Source organism: Dendropsophus ebraccatus, chromosome 14 (assembly GCF_027789765.1).
Source record: "Dendropsophus ebraccatus isolate aDenEbr1 chromosome 14, aDenEbr1.pat, whole genome shotgun sequence".
Classification (NCBI taxonomy): domain Eukaryota; kingdom Metazoa; phylum Chordata; class Amphibia; order Anura; family Hylidae; genus Dendropsophus; species Dendropsophus ebraccatus.
This window is the reverse complement of record NC_091467.1, coordinates 8,839,365-8,860,597: the sequence shown is the minus strand read 5'-3', so window position 1 is coordinate 8,860,597 and position 21,233 is coordinate 8,839,365. Positions and strand designations below refer to the sequence as shown.

Genomic DNA, 21,233 nt, shown 5'->3' with positions numbered 1-21,233 from the left:
GGGGTGTACCACGTGCACAGGTGTGGAAGAATCTCACCGAAAATTGTATAAAAATGTTTTATTCTTTTTTAGCCACAAAAACAAACGCAACAGTCCATGTGGGGGAGAGGGGGGGGGGGTATACACAATCTATACAGGGTATATACAGCGCTCAGAACTCCGTCATCTTCTTGTGTGTGTCGGCCTTCTTCTGCTCTTTCTGCAGACTCCTCTCCTGCTGCTGCAGATCTGCGAGCTCAGAGCGAGCGTTCGAGAGACGGGACTCTAGTTGTACGCTTACCACACTGTCCCTGTAAGAGAAAGACAAAATGTATGCCGGGCCTGGTATATACCCGCTCCACAGCGCTGCAGCACTTCCTTCTCTACTAGGAGGCGGCCATTATGTACAGACAACCACAATGTATGAAAGCTTTTACCACTGTCTAATATGCTTTGTGTTCTATTTCGTCACCATTTTTAATATGTCTGGGTGGAATGTCTCACCATTGCTCCACGAATAACATGGGTACCTGGCATGTGAGTATGCAGCAGCAATGCCCATGGTGTACTTACCTCCCTACATTTCGTACCAGGGCCTCTGCCATCCTCCCGATCTCCCTCTGCTTCTGCAGGATCTTTTCTGTAGTCTGGGCTAGTGCAATGTTCAGCGCCCTCTTGCTCCCCTTGCTGGCGTTGTACACCTCTTTGCCTTTCCTCTCTAGGTTGGTGTCTGCCGCCGGTTTAGGTGACAACTTGTGCTCCAGTTTTTCATTTAAGAAGTCAAATACATTGCGGCGAGCGCTGCCACCCTGCCCGGCTCTCGGGAGCTTGGGCTGCCGCTTCCTCTTGGCTTTGGGCAGGGGCTGTCCCCCTTTAAGCTTCCTCTGCTGGAATTCTAGGCATTGGTCCAGGGATTTGCCTTTAGGTAAGAGCACGGCCTGAACTGGCTCCACTCGCCCCTCTGAATTCTTCCCAAGACCTGAAATGTGCAGGTATAATAAGTGGTCACATGACTGGGACACAAATGGTTTATAGCTATATACACTCAGGCTGGGCTTCTCTCATGGTCAGGATTCCCCCTCTTTACTGATGACTAGTGATGAGCGGATTTGCTAAAATGTTTGGTTTGTCAACGTTTAATTCCCTGCAGGTGCAGAAGTTGGATGTTGCCCTAGGGCTGCCAGGGACACATGGATACAGCCTATACCCTATGGTTGCTTCCAGGACTCCCTAGAACGGCATCCAACTTCTGCAGATGCAGGGAATTGAACGCCAAGCATTTAGGTTTGGATAACAATACCGAACCCGATGAGTAGAATTAACAGGGCATTTCAGGAAAAATTAACTTTTCCCCTATCTGACCTTTGTACCCCCTGCCGATATCTGTGCCCCGGCTTCTGTATTATGAATAGAGCCGCAGGTATGGTGCGTGACGGCTCTATTCCCACCTATGGGGCCAATGGAAAAAGTTGTGTACAGCGCTCTTCTGTCTTACTTTTGTTGCTCCGTAAGAATGAATAGAGCCACAGGAGGCACGCTTTACCCGCGGCTCTATTTATAATAGAGCCGGAGGGGCCAGATTCGAAAATCAGCAAGGAAAAGTGAATTTTCCCTGGAAAATCCCTTCAAGAAACTGTGGCCCCTTGGGCCTGCCATACCTTGCTTTAGAGAACTTGGAACAGGACCTGCCAGCTCAGCCAATCAATGGCCAAAGCAGGACACCACTGTGGCCTATGATCAGCTGACCGAGCAGGTCCTGACATATAGACAGAAGCATTGGATGACTAGAAGGAGCCAAATAGGAGCTGCAGGGGTATCGTTTATTTTCTCTTTTTCAAAGCCCCTAGCGCTATATTAACTTAGCAAACAAACCAATCACGTGCTACAGTGATGTGCTGACACTAGAGCACTGGCGTGTTTGCCCGCTGAGATGATATGTACACATGTACAGGAATTCAATGCTACCTGTCAAAAAATACCAGCATGTGTACATGGATCGGTTGTGAACATGAATAGGTGTCCGATTTCAGGTATCAGACCTGAGACCTCTCTGGAGGACAGCGCATGACACTCACCTTTTCCTAACTCGTACCCCATGCGAGCCATAAGTTTGGACCCTATCCCACGGGTATGAGCCTCCCATCCTGCAAAGTCAGAACTGGCAGGGGTAACCCCGACTTCTCCACTGTCCAGGAGTACTGCAAGGGAGACAGGGAAATCCATGAAACACGTAAACAACAGATTGTAGGTCGAACAAGCTGATAATAAAACTGCTCACCTGATGGTGTTGTGCTAAGAACACAACACCTGTATGCACTATCAGTGAGGAGAGAGGTAGTAGCCGTAGCAGCCAGGCTCCAAGGGTAGATGCCGAGATCCCAAGCCAGGAGATCAGGGAATGGAGAATGGTAGATGAAGTGTCGGATCCTCGGGGTAGGCGGGGACCACAGGAGCCAGAATGACGGCGCTTCACGGTTGTCTGGAGCAGCAAGGTGTGTGCTCTGACCATGTAAGAGGGAGCACACACCTTACTGCTCCAGACAGCCGTGAAGCGCCGTCATTCTGGCTCCTGTGGTCCCCGCCTACCCCGAGGATCCGACACTTCATCTACCATTCTTGTCTATTTGAGCTATTGCAGCTCAGTTCCACTGAAGTGACTGGAGCCTAGTTGTAATACCACACACAACCTGAGGACAGAGGTGGTGCTGTGTTGGAAGAATTCAGACATGTTTTTTTCTAATCCTAGATAACCCCTTTAATCACATAACAATAAAAATTTCCACAATGTATAAACTGTAGTTAATTTTTATGATTTTTGCTCGACGTCAGTGATCCAGAACATTCTTCTTCACATTCAGATGTTTAAAACCTACAGCTATAGACGTATACTTCTCACAGCTGAGGGTTTGCTACAATTATATGCATATACACAATTGTCTGAGAGTGCAATGCATCAGCAGCACAAATCTCTCTCCTTTTCTGTTACAATGTATAAGTGCAGGAAAATGTGTCAGCCCATAGTAAGTAGCACTTACAGATTGCTTAGTAACAAACCCTCAGCTGTAAGAAGAATAAGGCAGCCAGGACTGGCTAGATGTAATTGTGACTAGTCCCATACAGTTAAAGCAAAAAGAGATGTTGTAAATGGTAAGGAACTGGATTTAGAGTTACCTTTGGCATACCCAGAATCCTCTGCTCCTTCCAGGTCCTCATCCTCGGAGGATGAACTGTCTCTCTCCCGCAGTGGAGGAATAATGGCGTCAACCTCCAGAACCGCACCTTTTAGCAGCAGGGAGTCATACTTCACTGTATAGAAATTGTCATCTATATCTGTGAAAAGAAACAGGGTGACGATCAGCATGTGGCCCACAGAACAGACATAGGGGGCGCTGCCACTGTCCTGGCTCTCACCTGTGATTCGTGCCGGGTACCAGATGCCATCCTCGTGCTTGGCAAGGCAGGGGGTATCAATCCTAAGATTGCTCAGATCTGGTTCTTCAAACACCTGGAGTTCATCAATGGACACAACCTGTCCGTGGGAAAACCTAACACAACAGAGAAGCCGCCGAAGCCAGTAGTTACATTTAGATCCACTCCCATAGGCAAATAGCTAACTGTGTGTATGTGTGTGTGTGTGTGTGTGGGGGGGGGGGGGGGGGTAATGTCCAGCAATTACAGACACCATCACTGGTGATCAATGCTGTAGGTTTCTCCAGAAGACTCTATGCTGCTGGAGGACTCAACCCTCCGTTGACACCGGCTTTGCCCTACCAACCTTTAATGAACAGGTCACTTTCACATTTAGCCTTGTCTTCATTAAAGGGGTTATCTAAAGCTACAAAAACATGGCCACTTTTCCCCCTACTGTTGTCTCCAGGTCAGGTGCGGTTTGCAATTAAGCTCCATTTACTTCAATGGAACCGAGTTTCAAAACCCCACCCAAACTGGAGACAACAGTAGGGGGAAAGTGGCCATGTTTTTGTAGCGCTGGATAATCCCTTTAAAGGTTAGACAATGTCCAATGATTGGACAGAATTTTTCCTGAAATACTCTGGTCTGCTGGATGCTGAGCCTTCTACTATATATCTTTCATTCTGTAACTCCCTGCTTGTCTCTTATTGCCCTCCTCACATGATAACGCTGCCCCTGTGACACACGGCCTTGTCTTCACTATTATCATTCTAAGGTTGTACAGGTGACTCCCCTCCTGAAATACTCTGTGCTGCAAACATTCACTCACCTGCAGTTCTCATTAAAGCGGCACTTTCCATCCAGGAAGTAAGGACAGGGTTTCATAGCCTTGTGTGTGGGGTAAAGATACAGAACCCGGACCCCGGCTCCTCCACTTTCCATCTTTTCAGAGCCCACCACCATAGCGTTGTGATATTCTAATGTCCCCCATGTGCTGTAATAAGGGGCCTTCACTTTCATCCCACTGATCTCTTCTTCTTCCTCCTCCTCCTCCTCTTCTCCTCCTTCTTCTTCCTCCTCAGAATTAGGATCTGTGGTCTGATCAGGTTTGCCTTCATCGCTTACCTCTCCGATCGCCTTCTTGAAGGCCTCGTACTCATCATCCGGAGATGATGAGGATGATGGTTCCCCGAGGGCAGAGAGCAGGTTAGACTTCTGCACAGACAGCAGGCTGGACTCTGTCAGTTCTATGAGCTGCTGTAAGTCGCCCTCTAGCTGGATCAGATCTGCTTTCTGCGATGGGTCCACGTCACCATGGAGGGCGAGCTTCACCTGCTCCAGCTGCGCTCTGTAGGTCTGGAGAGAAGAGGAGAGACTCTCTTCATCCATGGCTCCCGGTGACAAAACGACTCTGCAATGGAAACATCAGAATTAAAGGGGTTATCCAAGGTTAGATAAACATGGCTGCCTTCACCCAGAAACAGCACCACTTCTGTCTACAGGTTGTGTCAAGTACTGCAGCCCAGTGACGTGAATAAGGATGAGCTGTAATACCATTCACAACCTGTGGACATAGGTAGCGCTCTTTACAGAAGAAGTTTAAACTTGCAGCTAATCATTATGGTAATGCACTTAGGTGTAATTATATATATATAAAGGAACCTATGGTGTTCAGTCATTTGTACACATTAGGACCACGAAGGTGTTCCCCACCAAAACTACAACCCCCATCATGCTGGATCCTCTATTGTAGTGTCCCCACCATGAGGCTCTCCAGCAGCTGAAACACTACAAATCCCATCACGCTTTGACAACCTTGAAGATCTTGTCTTAAAAAATTCCTTACCCTCTGGCCCTCCAGCTGTCGCAAAACTACAATTCTCATCGGCTGTCAGTGCATGATTGGAGTTGTAGTTTTGTAATTACTCAGGAGTTGTCAGGACATGAAGGGAGTTGGGGACATACTAAAGAAAACAAAGAAAATAAATGAAGATAAAGAATTTATCTATTATTTCCAATGGGAAAAGATGTAAAATAAGGTTTTAATCAATTTTTTTAAGTTTCATAGACCTGGAATGAACAGGATATATCTGTAGTGTATAGAGGAATGAGAGTATATACCATAGAAACAGATGTGTAATACTTACCTGTGCTAGATACACCTTGAATAAACAGGATATATCTGTAGTGTATAGAGGAATGAGCGCATATACCATAGAAACAGATGTGTAATACTTACCTGTGCCAGATATATCCTGTTTATTCCAGGTGTATCTGTAGTGTATAGATGAATGAGGGTATATACCATAGAAACAAATGTGTAATACTTACCTGTGTCAGATACACCTGGAATGAGCAGGATATATCTGTAGTGTATAGTGGAATAAGCATATATTACACATCTGTTACTATGGTATATATCTTTATTACTCTATACACTAACAGATGTGTAATATATGCTTATTCCACTATACACTACAGATATATCCTGTTCATTCCAGGTGTATCTGGCACAGGTAAGGTATTACACATCTGCTTCTATGGTATATGCACTCATTCCTCTATACACTACAGATACACCTGGAATAAACAGGCTATATCTGGCACAGGTAAGTATTACACCTCTGTTTCTATGATATATACTCTCATTCCTCTATACACTACAGATATAGGGCGGGTTCACACTACAGAATTCTCGCGGAGAATGTCCGCGGAATTCCATCAGCTGTCCGCCCGCACAGACACAAGCTTTTCCGCCGGCTCCATAGACACCATTCTATGGGCCGGCGTATTCCGCGATCCGCTAAAAGAAGTGACATGACACCTTTTTCAGTGTATAGCGGAATACGCCGGCCCATAGAATGGTGTCTATGGGGCCGGCGGAAAGGCGCCCAGATGTGCGGGCGGACAGCTGACGGAAGTCCACGGGCATTGTCCGCGAGAATTCCATAGTGTGAACCCGCCCATATCCTGTTCATTCCAGGTGTATCTGACACAGGTAAGTATTACACCTCTGTTTCTATGGTTTATACTATCATTCATCTATATACTACAGATATATCCTGTTCATTCCAGGTCTATCTAGCACAGGTAAGTATTACCCATCTGTTTCTATGGTATATACTCTCATTCCTCTATATACTACAGATATATCCTGTTCATTCCATGTCTATCTAGCACAGGTAAGTATTACCCATCTGTTTCTATGGTATATACTCTCATTCCTCTATATACTACAGATATATCCTGTTCATTCCATGTCTATCTAGCACAGGTAAGTATTACACATCTGTTTCTATGGTATATACTCTCATTCCTCTATACAGATATATACTGTTTATTCCAGGTCTATCTGGCACAGGTAAGTATTACACCTCTGTTTCTATGGTATATACTCTCATTCCTCTATATACTACAGATATATCCTGTTCATTCCAGGTGTATCTAGCACAGGTAAGTATTACACATCGGTTACTATGGTATATACTCTCATTCCTCTATATACTACAGATATATCCTGTTCATTCCAGGTCTATCTGGCACAGGTAAGTATTACACCTCTGTTTCTATGGTATATACTCTCATTTCTCTATACACTACAGCTATATCCTGTTCATTCCAGGTCTATGATACTTATAACATTGATTAAAACCTTATTTTACATCTTTCCCCATTGGAAATAATGCTCATTCTTTTTAGTAAGTCCCTGGTAGTTGTAGTTTTGTCACCACAGATTGGGGAACATAAAGACACAAGAAGACTACTTTTGCCTGTCAGTACGGTACATGCTGGGAGTTGTAGTTAGACCTGTACACAGAAACAGCATATTGTATACAAGAATAAAGCCATTGTAACTCTTACCAGGATCCTACAGAGACGCCATGACACCGGCTTGATGACGTCAGTTACCCTAGAGGTCGCCGCTTACACGGTCGCCGCCATTTTGGCGTGGACCACTCTTGGTTCTCCCAGGGTTCTCCCGCGTTTTTCATCAATTATGATCGGACCTGGGGTGACTGTCCATTATGATTTTAGTTCTATCTTTACCAATAAAACGAAAATTTACAAACACACTGATGGGTTTGGGAATATGTTTGCCACACACAAGATGGCCGACGCGTTCTGACAGACGAGGTTTGTATCCCAGGATGCTTTGCGCCCGACGTCGGAAGTTGTTGTTGGCTGACTGAGGCCTGGAGGGGTGGATGGGGAGTAGGAAGAGGTGAGTTGTGGGGGCTGCAGGGTGAGGGGCGCTTATTGTATTGTATGAGTCCTGGGAGTCGGATAAGCCAGCTCTGTGCAGTGATATAATGGGGTCTGCGGCAGGGGAGGGGGCAGCTGTCATTACTGGCGGGGGCTGATAGGGAAGGGGGGGTCTGGGAACAGAGGGAAGGGGGTTTGTACTGTCCATAGGGCTCGGTGTTTTGGCGCTGTCCATAGGGCTCGGTGTTTTGGCGCTGTCCATAGGGATCGATGTTTTGGTGCTGTCCATAGGGATCGATGTTTTGGCGCTGTCCATAGGGATCGATGTTTTGGTGCTGTCCATGGGGATCGTTGTTTTGGTGCTGTCCATAGGGCTCGGTGTTTTGGTGCTGTCCATAGGGCTCGGTGTATTGGCGCTGTCCATAGGGCTCGGTGTTTTGGTGCTGTCCATAGGGCTCAGTGTTTTGGCGCTGTCCATAGGGATGGCTGTTTTGGTGCTGTCCATAGGGCTCGGTGTTTTGGTGCTGTCCATAGGGCTCGGTGTTTTGGCGCTGTCCATAGGGCTCGGTGTTTTGGCGCTGTCCATAGGGATGGCTGTTTTGGTGCTGTCCATAGGGCTCGGTGTTTTGGCGCTGTCCATAGGGATGGCTGTTTTGGTGCTGTCCATAGGGCTCGGTGTTTTGGTGCTGTCCATAGGGCTCGGTGTTTTGGCGCTGTCCATAGGGATGGCTGTTTTGGTGCTGTCCATAGGGCTCGGTGTTTTGGCGCTGTCCATAGGGCTCGGTGTTTTGGTGCTGTCCATAGGGCTCGGTGTTTTGGTGCTGTCCATAGGGCTCGGTGTTTTGGTGCTGTCCATAGGGCTCGGTGTTTTGGTGCTGTCCATAGGGCTCGGTGTTTTGGTGCTGTCCATAGGGCTCGGTGTTTTGGTGCTGTCCATAGGGCTCGGTGTTTTGGTGCTGTCCATGGGGATCGTTGTTTTGGTGCTGTCCATAGGGCTCGGTGTTTTGGTGCTGTCCATAGGGCTCGGTGTATTGGCGCTGTCCATAGGGCTCGGTGTTTTGGTGCTGTCCATAGGGCTCAGTGTTTTGGCGCTGTCCATAGGGATGGCTGTTTTGGTGCTGTCCATAGGGCTCGGTGTTTTGGCGCTGTCCATAGGGCTCGGTGTTTTGGCGCTGTCCATAGGGATGGCTGTTTTGGTGCTGTCCATAGGGCTCGGTGTTTTGGCGCTGTCCATAGGGATGGCTGTTTTGGTGCTGTCCATAGGGCTCGGTGTTTTGGTGCTGTCCATAGGGCTCGGTGTTTTGGCGCTGTCCATAGGGATGGCTGTTTTGGTGCTGTCCATAGGGCTCGGTGTTTTGGCGCTGTCCATAGGGCTCGGTGTTTTGGTGCTGTCCATAGGGCTCGGTGTTTTGGTGCTGTCCATAGGGCTCGGTGTTTTGGTGCTGTCCATAGGGCTCGGTGTTTTGGTGCTGTCCATAGGGCTCGGTGTTTTGGTGCTGTCCATAGGGCTCGGTGTTTTGGTGCTGTCCATAGGGCTCGGTGTTTTGGGGCTGTCCATAGGGCTCGGTGTTTTGGCGCTGTCCATAGGGCTCTGTGTTTTGGCGCTGTCCATAGGGCTCTGTGTTTTGGCGCTGTCCATAGGGATCGGTGTTTTGGTGCTGTCCATAGGGATCGATGTTTTGGTGCTGTCCATAGGGATCGATGTTTTGGTGCTGTCCATAGGGATGGCTGTTTTGGTGCTGTCCATAGGGCTCGGTGTTTTGGCGCTGTCCATAGGGCTCGGTGTTTTGGCGCTGTCCATAGGGCTCGGTTTTTTGGCGCTGTCCATAGGGCTCGGTGCTTTGGCGCTGTCCATAGGGATCGGTGTTTTGGCGCTGTCCATAGGGATGGCTGTTTTGGCGCTGTCCATAGGGATGGCTGTTTTGGCGCTGTCCATAGGGATGGCTGTTTTGGCGCTGTCCATAGGGATGGCTGTATTGGCGCTGTCCATAGGGATGGCTGTATTGGCGCTGTCCATAGGGATGGCTGTATTGGCGCTGTCCATAGGGATGGCTGTTTTGGCGCTGTCCATAGGGATGGCTGTTTTGGCGCTGTCCATAGGGCTAGGTGATTTCATACTGTGTATAGGGATTGGTCTTTTGGTACTATGGATAGTGTTTGGTATTTTGGCACCATCAATAGAGATTGGTGATTTGGTAACATGTATAGGGGTCAGTGTTTTGGTGCTGTCGATAGGGGTCGGTGTTTTGGTGTTATTGAAAGGGGTAATTGTTTTGGTACTATTTATAGGAATCTGTGTTTTGGTGTTATTGATAGGGGTCTGTGTTTTGGTGTTATTGATAGGGGTCTGTGTTTTGGTGTTATTGATAGGGGTCTGTGTTTTGGTGTTATTGATAGGGGTCTGTGTTTTGGTGTTATTGATAGGGGTCTGTGTTTTGGTGTTATTGATAGGGGTCTGTGTTTTGGTGTTATTGATAGGGGTCTGTGTTTCGGTGCTGTCGATAGGGATCATTGGTTTGGTACTGTCGATAGGCTTAATAGTTTTGGTACCACTGATAGGGGGCTGCAATTTATACTATGGATAGGTGTGGGTGTTTTGGTACCATCAATAGAGGTTGGTGGTTTGGTACCAAAAAGGGGTCTGTGGTTTGGTACCATGGATAAGGGTCTGTGGTTTGGTACTATGGATTATACTGCAGCTGAGATACATACCCCCCGATGCTGCAGCTGGGATACATGCCCACCCGATGCTGGAGCTGATATGCATACCCACCCGATGCTGCAGCTGATATGCATACCCACCCGATGCTGCAGCTGATATGCATACCCACCCGATGCTGCAGCTGATATGCATACCCCCCGATGCTGCAGCTGATATGCATACCCACCCGATGCTGCAGCTGATATGCATACCCACCCGATGCTGCAGCTGAGATACATACCCACCCGATGCTGCAGCTGATATGCATACCCACCCGATGCTACAGCTGATATGCATACTCACCCGATGCTGCAGCTGATATGCATACCCACCCGATGCTGCAGCTGAGATGCATGCCCACCTGATGCTGCAGCTGAGGTACATGCCAACCCGATGCTGCAGCTGAGATGCATACCCCTCTGTGCTGCAGCTGAGATACATACCCCCTGGGGGAGAGGTGAGCTGGACGTCACAATATTCATTTGCAACTACTGATAGGGGTCATTTGTTGGTATTGTCGATCGGAGTCGTTGTCTTGGTAAAGTTGAGTAGGTGGGATGACACTACCTGGGTATGATCCAGATGGGCACAGCAGGGTATGGTCTGGAGGCTAAAGGGGAATAGTGGATATACGGGTACAGTATAGAGGGGGGGGTATGAATTTTGCTCTGGATAGTAAGTGGGTGGTGGGCCTTCTGGAGGGATGACACTGTGTCTTGGAATCTGTCCATGCAGGCTGACTCTAGAGTATAATGGGGTATATGTGCCATAAGCTGGGGCTGCCTTCATGCTGCCCAATGTTTGTGGTCAGTGGGGTTTGTTTCACGTGTATCCGCATGGGCTCATCCCCCTGTGTTTATACACCTCAGTTCCGCTGATCTTTTTACCATTGGTGGCTATGCTTCCCGTCTCTGTCCTAGCTGTACAGTGAAGCTACTGCAGAGTCGCTGCCCATACGCAGCAGCCAGTCTGAACATGCCGAGCACAGCGTAACACATGGAGAAAGTGCAGCACAGCTAAGCACTGATGAAGTCACTGAAGGGGCAGAGCTGCAGTGCAAAGCATGGGGAGACATAGAAAATGCATGTCTACTATTCCCATGATTCATAGGATAGAACCTTACAACTGTAGATACTTTCTGTATCTGGGGTCATATTTGAATATACTAAACTTTTTTTTTTTTTCCCCTCCATAACTAGGCGGTTACCATTTGCAGTGTTGACCCGGTGTACAGCCCCCTACAGGTCACCACCATGTATACCCTGCTATCCGGGCTTTATAAGTACATGTTCCAGAAGGACGAGTACTGCATCCTGATCCTGGGGTTAGACAATGCTGGCAAGACGGTGAGTTGTACACAGGGGATGATGAGGGGGGTTGTGAAGCCTGGATTGGAGTCAGCATAGTTTTAGTATTGCAGTAAGCAGCTAATATCCAGAATAGCCATCATGTGCAGACTGCAGCTAGGTGGTCTGGGAATGACTCGGGGTCCTGATAGGTGCCACAGGTATCTGGAGCCATGCTGACTGCATCCCACAGGTGCTGGAGGGTCCATAGAGCCAACACCACCACCTAGGTTGTCTCACAGCTGCTGGAGGGTCCATAGAGCCAACACCACCACCTAGGTTGTCTCACAGCTGCTGGAGGGTCCATAGAGCCAACACCACCACCTAGGTTGTCTCACAGCTGCTGGAGGGTCCATAGAGCCAACACCTCCATCTAGGTTGTCTCACAGCCGCTCAGTTTGGTTCAAGTCTTGAACAGGGTAGATTTTAAGAAACATTGTAATTTGGTTTATTAGGCAAATATGCCATTATCTGCATTCAGAAACACTTTCCCCAGGTCCCCCCCTCCTTCCTCTCTCATCCACTGCTCATTATCAGGAAATCTCAACTATTTTACATCAGTCGAGCCTTGTGTAACCTATGGAGAGGGGAGGGGGGGGGAGGTAGATTAGTCTGCAGCAGAGAACAAAGGATTACACAGTGGGAACTGTATGAAAACCAGTATTCAGAGGTCAGAGAGGTCAGTTCTGACTTTAGAGGAGATAGCCCTTAATGCTTTGTTGTCCTGTTTTGGTGCCTCATTGTCATTTCTCTCCACCCCTCCCCTCTCCATAGAGAACAATGAACAGGGGGGAGAGCTTCAAACTGCTTTTTGATGATAAAAATGCATTTTCAGCCAATAAACCCAATTACAAAGTTCCTTAAAATCATCTGTACTATTGATTTCTGCAAAAAAAAAAAAAAAATTAAACAACAGTGACACTTTAAGTTTTTCCTCTGATACAATTTGGTTATGAGAGGAGCAGTGACCATCTGTCTGCTCCGGAGCCCCATACACAGTAGTAATCACTGATCTGCTGTTACACACATCTGGTAGTCCCCCGGGTCATTATGGCGGTGAGCTGCTCCCCTGTAGTGTGTCAGTCCGCCCTCTGCAGCTTCTTAGCCGACGTTCATCTCTTACATTAGTGGTACATGGTGTTCCCCATTCTCCTCTTGTCTTATTTACAATGGCGCCATTGGTCCTCTCACCATACACTGTGACCACAGCAGCAGAGAACAGTTCACACTGTGCATATAAACCCCCACCCCCACCCTGAAAGCAAATAATTGTCCCTCTGTACAGCCCAGAAAAATCACCCCATTACCCATGACAACAACAAAGGATATGTGTGCAGACTATTGCACCCTGTCTGTACCCACCAAGCCGCTTACCACATGTGTGTTCTGGAAGGACAGTATGATAGCAGCACTTGTCATCTACTGTAGACAGTAAGGTATATTGTGTGATGCCAGGTAGGGTCAGGTGACATCTGCCTTGTTCACATTTGACTTTTTTTATTTTTTTTATTTCAGACATTTTTAGAACAGACCAAAATCCGATTCTGCCGCAACTACAAGGGGATGAACCTTAATAAGATCACGACGACTGTGGGCCTGAACAGTGAGTAGAATGGATAGATGAACGGGGGAGGAGATATGTCGGCAATAGATGGACGAGTGCACCTGTCTGCTGACCCGATCGGCAGTGACGTTCACGGTTTGTTCATAGCCATGGATGCCCAAACCTCCACCCGCAGAGTGAAATTCACCATCAGTCGGGTCAGTGGACAGGTACGCTGTAAGTGTAAAGCAAGCAGTGTTACTATCCTTTACCCACCCACACTTGCCTGTGTTTCTTTTTGCCTGTAGTCGGCACCATTGACGTGGGGAAGGTCCGTCTGATGTTCTGGGATCTCGGAGGACAAGAGGAGCTTCAGGCCCTATGGGATAAGGTGAGAGGCATATATGGCTGACCTCAGACCTAAACAAGACTCTAAAACCTACAATGTACTGTACTACAAGGGGTGCCTGGCTGTAGCTATCTTCTAACACTCATGGTTTCCTTCAGTATTATGCAGAGTCCCACGGAGTGATATACGTCATCGATTCCACTGATGAGACGCGACTGTCCGAATCCAAACACGCCTTCGGTAAGTCGATAGGAAATGCGACACCTGAAGTGGTCTGCTCCATCCGTGTTATAGGGCATTGCAGAAAAAAGAATAGTCTTCTTCACCTGCATTAATAACAATTGTTAAGGATCATTGTATTCCTTTCTGCATTACAGAAAAGATGATCAGCAGTGAAGCCCTGGACGGTGTGCCCATCCTGGTCCTGGCTAATAAACAAGATGTGGAGGTAATCTGAGGGCTCTCAGCGTTCAGGGCATGCTGGGAGTTGTAGTCTTGCATCAGCTGAAGAGTCACCGATAACAGAACAATGCTTCTAGTCTGGTTTATAACTTTGCATCTATGTGGAAGCTTTACAGTCCCCTGCTGGCATTCAGGGTGCGCTTACTTGTGCATGCCACTAGAGGGTGCTATAACCTAAGCTGAAATGCTTGTGTTATATCGCAGGTACTTATAATAATTACCTGGACAGTGTAGGATCCTGTTAGGAAGGGCAGATATTAACATTTCTCATCTCCTCCCTCATCTAGGGCTCTCTCTCCATTCCTGACATCAAGACCGCCTTCAGCGACTGTATTAATAAGATCGGCAAGAGAGACTGTCTGACCCAGGCCTGCTCCGCCCTCTCCGGGTAAGGGTTTGGAGAGGGATACAATTAGCCCGTATTGTTCTGGTGCAGGAATGTTGTCATCTATGATAGAAGAAAAACCCTCTTAATTCTGTATGTTATTTCTGTGGGTTATATATTATAGCTTAAGCTGCATCGTGTTTTATGCTCCAGTCACACCCAGAGCTGCTTTCCTAACATTGCAGAGTTTCTATTAACCCTTAGATTGTATTAGATCACATTCCACTTCTAGTTCACTGGTTCATTGACAGATGCAGCTCTGGGTGTGAAAGTAATATAGGATCTGGTTAACATGTAAAATTATACATCAAGTTATTTGCTTCAGTCACCTCCAGAGCTGAATTCATAACATTGCAGGGTTTTTAAAGCGCTGCGGAATCTGTTGGCGCTATACAAATAGATATTATAAAAATAATAACAACCCATAGACGGAATCGCTTTACATGCTGCCTTACTGCAGCTTTGGTTCTGAATGGAGTATAAGATTCTATTTGGCTCAATATGAATAAATGCAAAATTACTGAAGAATAGGTTAAATTGTGCAACGTTTTTACTATGTGTGTGCTCTAGTCACATCCGAAGCTGCATCCATAACATGGATGCATTCATACTGGGCTTGTGTTTAGCTCTGGCTGTATTGCATTATAGTTCTCCATTGGTTCAGTGTCCTGATGCAGCTTCGGATGTGAATGGAGGATAAGATAGGTAACACTTCCAATGCTATGCTCTAGTCACATCCAAAGCTGCATCCATACCATTACTGGGTTTGTGTCAGCCCTTACATTGTGCTGCTGCCTTACCGCTTTTGTCTGGAAAGATGCAGCTCTGGATGTGGATGGAGTATAAGATATGATGTAACATTACCTAAGACTATGGGTATATTGTAAGAAGTGGCATCATGCTTTCTCCCCCTTCCCCTATGTGAATGCAGTCCCATAGTCTGACTGGAGCAGCAAGGTGCTGTTACTTCATTCACATGATGGACGCTTCTCCTATGTATAGATAATAAAGGATTCATCTCAACCTACGTCCTGACATCACCCATCTTTTCTCTTGCAGGAAAGGAGTGAATGAAGGCGTGGAGTGGATGGTAAAATGTGTCATGAGAAACATTCACCGCCCCCCCAGACAGAAGGACATCACATAGAGAGATGGTTAGACCAGCAGCAAGTGACAGATGACGATGATGATGATGATGCACAGAGCTGTGAACGCCCATCCAGCAGACTGGAATGTATATACACTCCTCCAGAAAGACGTGTAGATAATTTATATAGAGAGCTATTTATGTCCTTCCTTCCTATGAACTCCTCTGCACTTCGGGTGATGTAATCTGTACGGTGACAGTCTCTATAGAATTGCGCCCTTGTTATGGCCACATGTGACCAAAGAGAAAGTTGCTGTGTATGGTGGCTGCCACTAGGGGAGCATTTGTGTACTGTCAGCTGCCACTAGGGGGAGCACTGGTATTAAACATCAATATAACATATTTGCTGTTCTGCTTTCCTTCTGTGCACACACATCTATATACTGTATACCTGTCAATAACTGCATCACGTATGCCGATCACCTACATGGTAGAAGGGAAGCCACTGTTATAAAGACGAGATAAAGTGCCGTACTGGTTCATTGATGAAGTGGTTAAAGGCATTTCAGTGAAAAAATTACCACTTTAAGACCGGTTTACTTTCACTTTTGCCTTTAAATTTTTTTTTTCTTCTCTTCTAAAAGCCTTATATATATATATATATATATATATATATATATATATATATATATATATATATTTCTAAATACAGAGCCATATGAGGGGGTTGGGGGGCTTTTTGTCTTTATTTGCCTCATATAACAGCACAGCCGACCTGTTATCTGTATTCCGTAAGTATGTACCATTACAATCACACACAATATAACTATTGTTTAATTTTACTTTGGACATTGTCCAATACACTGTGTGGACATTGGCTGTTGTTTGCTTTGATTTCAATGCAACGCATTTTTTATAACAAAAACGGCTGCTGTTTTATTCGGCAACAACGGCCGTTCTTGTTATAAAATATTCATAGTGTTAATATAGCCTTAGGGTGCGTTCACACCTACAGGATCTGCAGCAGATTTGCAGCAGATTTGATGCTGTGTTCAGTTATTTAAATGAAATATGCTGCAGAAAATCAGCTGCAGATCCTGTAGGTGTGAACGCACCATTAAAAAACATTATATAAACACCTAGGAAACTTTCATAAGCAACAGCCCTGCAGTTCCTGACACAGCCATTCACTTAGTCAATAAAAAGTAAAATACACAGATTACAAGGGTAAAGAAGTAGGAGCATCACTCATCACTCACCTCGCTCTTTCACTACATAAAAAAATAATTCTTTCAAATCAACTGGTGCCAGAGAATTGTAATTTACTTTAAAAAAAAAAAAAAAAAAACTCAAATCATCCAGTACTTATCAGCTGCTGTATGTCCTGCAGGAAGCGGTGTATTCTTTCCAGTTTTGAGAGCAGAGGAAGTTTCCTATGGGGATTTGCTGCTGCTCTAAACAGTTCCTGACATGGACAGAGGTGGCAGCAGAGAGCACTGTGTCAGACTGAAGAGAATACACATATTCCTGCAATACATACAGCAGCTGATAAGTACTGGAAGAATTTAATTTTATAGAAGTTAATTACAAATATCTGCCACCAGTTGATTTTTGATTTTTTTTTTGGTGAACAACACCACCACTGTGTTTAATAAATCCCTAGAATACTCTGGCTGCCTGTAGGAGGCAGCACCTATATGTGCAATCGCCAGACACAAAATATAGCAGGCAGTGCCCTGCCTTTATCCCTCATACTTATTCAGATGACATGCATGTACATAGAGACCCGCCTTGTATTGTGTAGGCCTTTGCTTGGTACAGAGTTGTGTGTCCAGTTACCCTGTGGCAGATGGCATACACACATGGCATGGAGACCCGCCATGTATTGTCCACGTATCGCCGCTCTTGAGAAAACACAAAACAATTGCAGAGTTTTCTATTGTTCTGAGTACTGGACCCTATCTCTATGATCGCATTTAGGATGCTGCCAGACCCCCTGACTCTATACACATCTGTTCTCTGAAGGAGTTTGGGAAATGAGGAGTCACCGACCTGCATTGGTTTCCAATGACTTCCACATGGACATTCCGCCAGCCTAGTGATGGGGGGGGGGGGATTTGGACACGTAATAATGTGTAATACACTCAGGATACAAATTATTCTCCATTGTGTGAATGTGATTCTGCCAGACACTGAATGATAACCCCCAATAGACAACAGATGGAGGTAACCTCAGAGATTAGATTACGCTGACCAAAACAGAGGAATCCAATAAAAAGAACAATAAAAAGTCCAAGAAAAAGAACATTCTCCATCATTCAGGCCTGGACAGTGCCGTCTCTTTTAGCTGAAGTGATATGTGTAAAGGAGAGCCGTCTGATGTCTGCGTCACCTACAGAGCTTGTCTATCTATATAGGTCCCATAGAGAGTGTATGGAGTGGTGGCTGGGCATGCACACTCCTGCTGCACTCACCGAGGGGTGAGGTGACGCCTGTTTTGTGATAGGTGAGAGGTAGAGTGCTGTTATTGGACTCTCAGAGTACTTTCTAGATCTTTCTGTAATCCAGCCTACAAGAACTGGAGAATCATGGAGAGAGAGGAAAACTTCTTCCAGTTTGTAGAGTATGTGATGGGTGTTGTTGCCCTCCAGCTGCATCAAGTACTTATTGTCCCCTCTGAATATGATGGAGCCGAGGTGTGGAGAGGAAACGTAGACATAACACTGGGTCCTTCTAGTCTGGCCTACTAGTGTTTCCCTTATTATTATCTCAGGATAGATATATGTATATACCAGGCAGGTTACATTCCGTCATTATAGATTTACCAACCACCTCTGCTGGAAGTTTGTTTCAAGCGTCTACTACTCTTTCGGTAAAGTAATAATTTCTCATGTGATTTCTGATCTTCCCCAATAATCTCTGACTGTGTTCTCTTCTTCTGGAGTTCATTTTTTTTTAAACTCTTCCCTCCTGAACCTTATTTAGTCCTGGAACATATACAGTATAAAGGTTTCCATCATGTCCCCCCTTTCCCTTCTTCCCCCTGTAACATATATAAAGGTTTCCATCATGTCCCCCCTTTCCCTTCTTCCCCCTGTAACATATATAAAGGTTTCCATCATGTCCCCCCTTTCCCTTCTTCCTCCTGTAACATATATAAAGGTTTCCATCATGTCCCTCCTTTCCCTTCTTCCTCCTGTAACATATATAAAGGTTTCCATCATGTCCTCCCTTTCCCTTCTTCCTCCTGTAACATATATAAAGGTTTCCATCATGTCCTCCCTTTCCCTTCTTCCTCCTGTAACATATATAAAGGTTTCCATCATGTCCTCCTTTCCCTTCATACCTCCTGTATATATAGCCTGGCATACAGTTAGCTTTCCCTACCACCTGGTTGCACTGTTGACTCAGTGTGAGGTGTCAGAAATGACTACTCCTAAATCCTCTTCTTCTGAAGTCTTTGCCAGCACAGAACAAAATGTATATAGTGGAGGTATATAGTAGTGCGTGGTATATTGTTATTAACATTGTTTATTGCCTGTAAATTCTCCCCAGCTGAAACTTATTGAGAAATACTTCCTCTAGGTCACGTGTCTTCAGGGAACAGGCGGCTGGCGGCAAAGGTGACTGATAAGAGGTCATTCTGCAAAATATACTGGACAGGCAAGTCCAAGGGAATATAAAGGGAAGAAGGAAAAGGAAAGCAATGACTTAAAAAGCTGAGACTGCATAATAGTACAATGGTTTCCTTATTGTTTCCTCATAGGGTTTTACCCGTCAGTCTGAGTCAGGCGGATTCCTGCTTCCTTGTATACATAAGCCTTACAGTGACAGTATATCAGGTGTATCTAAACAGATGATGTGATACTGCCTGATAAGCTGTTGTATCTAGTCTGACCACGTGTGATATTGTCTGTTGAGGTGTGTATCTAATTCTATCGAGTACAATATTGTCTGCTGAGCGATATATCTAATCCTATCATCACTACTGAGCTGTGTATCCAAGCTTATCGTGTGATACTACCTGCTGAGCTGTGTATCTAATCCTATCAAGTACAATATTGTCTGCTGAGCGATATATCTAATCCTTTCATCACTACTGAGTTGTGTATCCAATCATATGATACTGCCTGCTGAGCTGTGTATCTAATCCTTTCATGTGTGACATTGTCTGAGCTGCTGAGCCATAAAGCTAAGCCCCTCATGTCTAATACGCTCTGCTGAGCTATGTATCTAATCCTTCCATGTGTGAGCCATATATCTAAGTTTTTTTGTGGGATACTGCCTGCTGAGCTGTGTATCTAATCCTTCCATGTGTGAGCCATATATCTAAGTCTTTTGTGGGATATGGCCTGCTGATCTGTGTATCTAAGCTCATCATGTACGATACAGTCTGCTGTGCGGTATTGATGCCAAGTGATTATCTACTGAGCTGTGTATCTAATGCTATCATGTGTGAGCCATATATCTAAGTCTTTTGTGGGATACTGCCTGCTGAGTTGTGTATCTAAGCTTATCATGTACGATAGTCTGCTGTGCGGTATTGACGCCAAGTGATTATCTACTGAGCTGTGTATCTAATGCTATCATGTCTGAGCCACATAGCTAAGTCTATTGTGTGATACTGCCTGCTGAGCTGTGTATCTAAGCTTTTTATGTATGATACTGTCCGCTCGGCGGTATTGATGTCAAGTGATTATCTACTGAGCTGTGTATCTAATCCTATCGTGTGAGCCATGTAGCTAAGTCTATTGTGTGTTACTGCCAGCTGAGCTGTGTATCTAAGCTTATCATGTACAATATGCTCTGCAGTAATGATGCCAAGTGATTATCTATTGAGCTGTGTATCTAATCCTATCATATGTGAGCCATATATCTAAGTCTGTCGTGTGATACTGCCTCCTGAGCTGTGTATCTAAGCTTATGTACAATACTGTCTGCTCTGAGGTAATGAAGTGTATCAAGTAAGCGGCTATCTATGGTGCTGTGTATCTAATCCTATCCACGCTCTGCTGTATCTAGGTCTATTGTGTGATACTTTCTGACGCATCTAAGCCTCTCATGTGTGATGCTGTTTACTAAGCCTCTGTATCTAAGCCTCTCCTTTGTGATACCATCTGCTGAGCAGCTTAGCCGCTGTCATACGACCTCCGGGAACCACACAGAACTACAACCCCCATCATGTTATGTCACTGACGTTTTCTTATCATAATTAAAAACTTTTATGACTTCCCTGTCAAGGACCGTGTGGAAAACGATGGAGGCAAAGTCTTCCTCATGAGAGAACTAGGTAAAACCCGCTAGAAAATCCCCCCCCCCCCCCGCACCTCAGGAAAGTGTGAAGGGTTGCTATAGCGACCAACTATCTGGCACTTGAAATCTAAGCAGGTCCGTGATTGGCTGCTGCTTTGTTCCCCCAGTTTACATTAGAGAATGAAACCAGAGATCTGATTGGTTGCTATGGGTAACAATGGCCTAATGGACAACCAAGGCCTAATAAAATGGAGGCTCCCTTATTTGTATAAACCAGTGTTCTTCAACCCGTGATTCTTTAGTGGTTGCAAAACTACAAATCTTATTATGCCCCGACGCTCTTCATGATAGGAGTTGTAGTTTTGCAACTGTGATACTCAGCCAGTAGTGTTGATGTTGATGCACTGTAGTAGTGCACAGGTGTGATGTTGGTACCTGTTTTGTGGCCAGTTTGTGTCCCCAAATGGTTGGTAACCTCCGGGCTTGTTGCGGGTCCCTTGGGCACTTGTCACAG

General features: G+C 45.8%; 2 protein-coding genes across 6 annotated transcripts; one reads left to right on the top strand and one right to left on the bottom strand.

The window, feature by feature from the left end:
* Positions 1–69: 69 nt before the first annotated feature.
* On the bottom strand, positions 70–21,202 carry ZGPAT (zinc finger CCCH-type and G-patch domain containing). 5 transcript variants are annotated; one of them, XM_069951718.1, is made up of 8 exons: positions 21,155–21,202; positions 14,216–14,442; positions 4,220–4,801; positions 3,391–3,524; positions 3,151–3,309; positions 2,055–2,177; positions 553–958; positions 70–290 (listed from the first exon to the last, which is right to left on the bottom strand). In XM_069951718.1, exons 3-8 carry the CDS (start codon positions 4,777–4,779, stop codon positions 152–154), a joined length of 1,521 nt encoding a protein of 506 aa, XP_069807819.1. In that variant the 5' UTR covers positions 4,780–4,801; positions 14,216–14,442; positions 21,155–21,202; the 3' UTR covers positions 70–151. The 5 variants fall into 5 exon arrangements, with proteins under 5 accessions (XP_069807819.1, XP_069807818.1, XP_069807817.1 ...); XM_069951717.1 differs by lacking the exon at positions 21,155–21,202 and adding an exon at positions 20,794–20,879; XM_069951716.1 differs by lacking the exons at positions 14,216–14,442; positions 21,155–21,202 and adding exons at positions 5,237–5,354; positions 7,252–7,580.
* Positions 7,513–15,868, top strand: ARFRP1 (ARF related protein 1). The gene is made up of 8 exons (XM_069951719.1): positions 7,513–7,612; positions 11,494–11,640; positions 13,156–13,243; positions 13,492–13,574; positions 13,691–13,772; positions 13,910–13,980; positions 14,282–14,382; positions 15,439–15,868. The coding sequence occupies exons 2-8, from the start codon at positions 11,548–11,550 to the stop codon at positions 15,524–15,526; spliced, it is 606 nt and encodes a 201-aa protein (XP_069807820.1). The 5' UTR covers positions 7,513–7,612; positions 11,494–11,547; the 3' UTR covers positions 15,527–15,868.
* Positions 21,203–21,233: the final 31 nt, after the last annotated feature.

Excerpts from the sequence above, each read along its gene's own strand:
- ZGPAT (XM_069951718.1), bottom strand. The coding sequence starts at position 4,779 with ATGGATGAAGAGAGTCTCTCCTCTTCTCTCCAGACCTACAGAGCGCAG. Across the intron at positions 3,310-3,390 it reads GTACCCGGCACGAATCACAG|ATATAGATGACAATTTCTAT; the intron begins GTGAGAGCCAGG and ends TTCTTTTCACAG. Across the intron at positions 291-552 it reads CTGGTACGAAATGTAGGGAG|GGACAGTGTGGTAAGCGTAC; the intron begins GTAAGTACACCA and ends TTTCTCTTACAG.
- ARFRP1 (XM_069951719.1), top strand. The coding sequence starts at position 11,548 with ATGTATACCCTGCTATCCGGGCTTTATAAGTACATGTTCCAGAAGGAC. Across the intron at positions 11,641-13,155 it reads TAGACAATGCTGGCAAGACG|ACATTTTTAGAACAGACCAA; the intron begins GTGAGTTGTACA and ends TTTTTATTTCAG. Across the intron at positions 13,244-13,491 it reads GACGACTGTGGGCCTGAACA|TCGGCACCATTGACGTGGGG; the intron begins GTGAGTAGAATG and ends TTTTGCCTGTAG.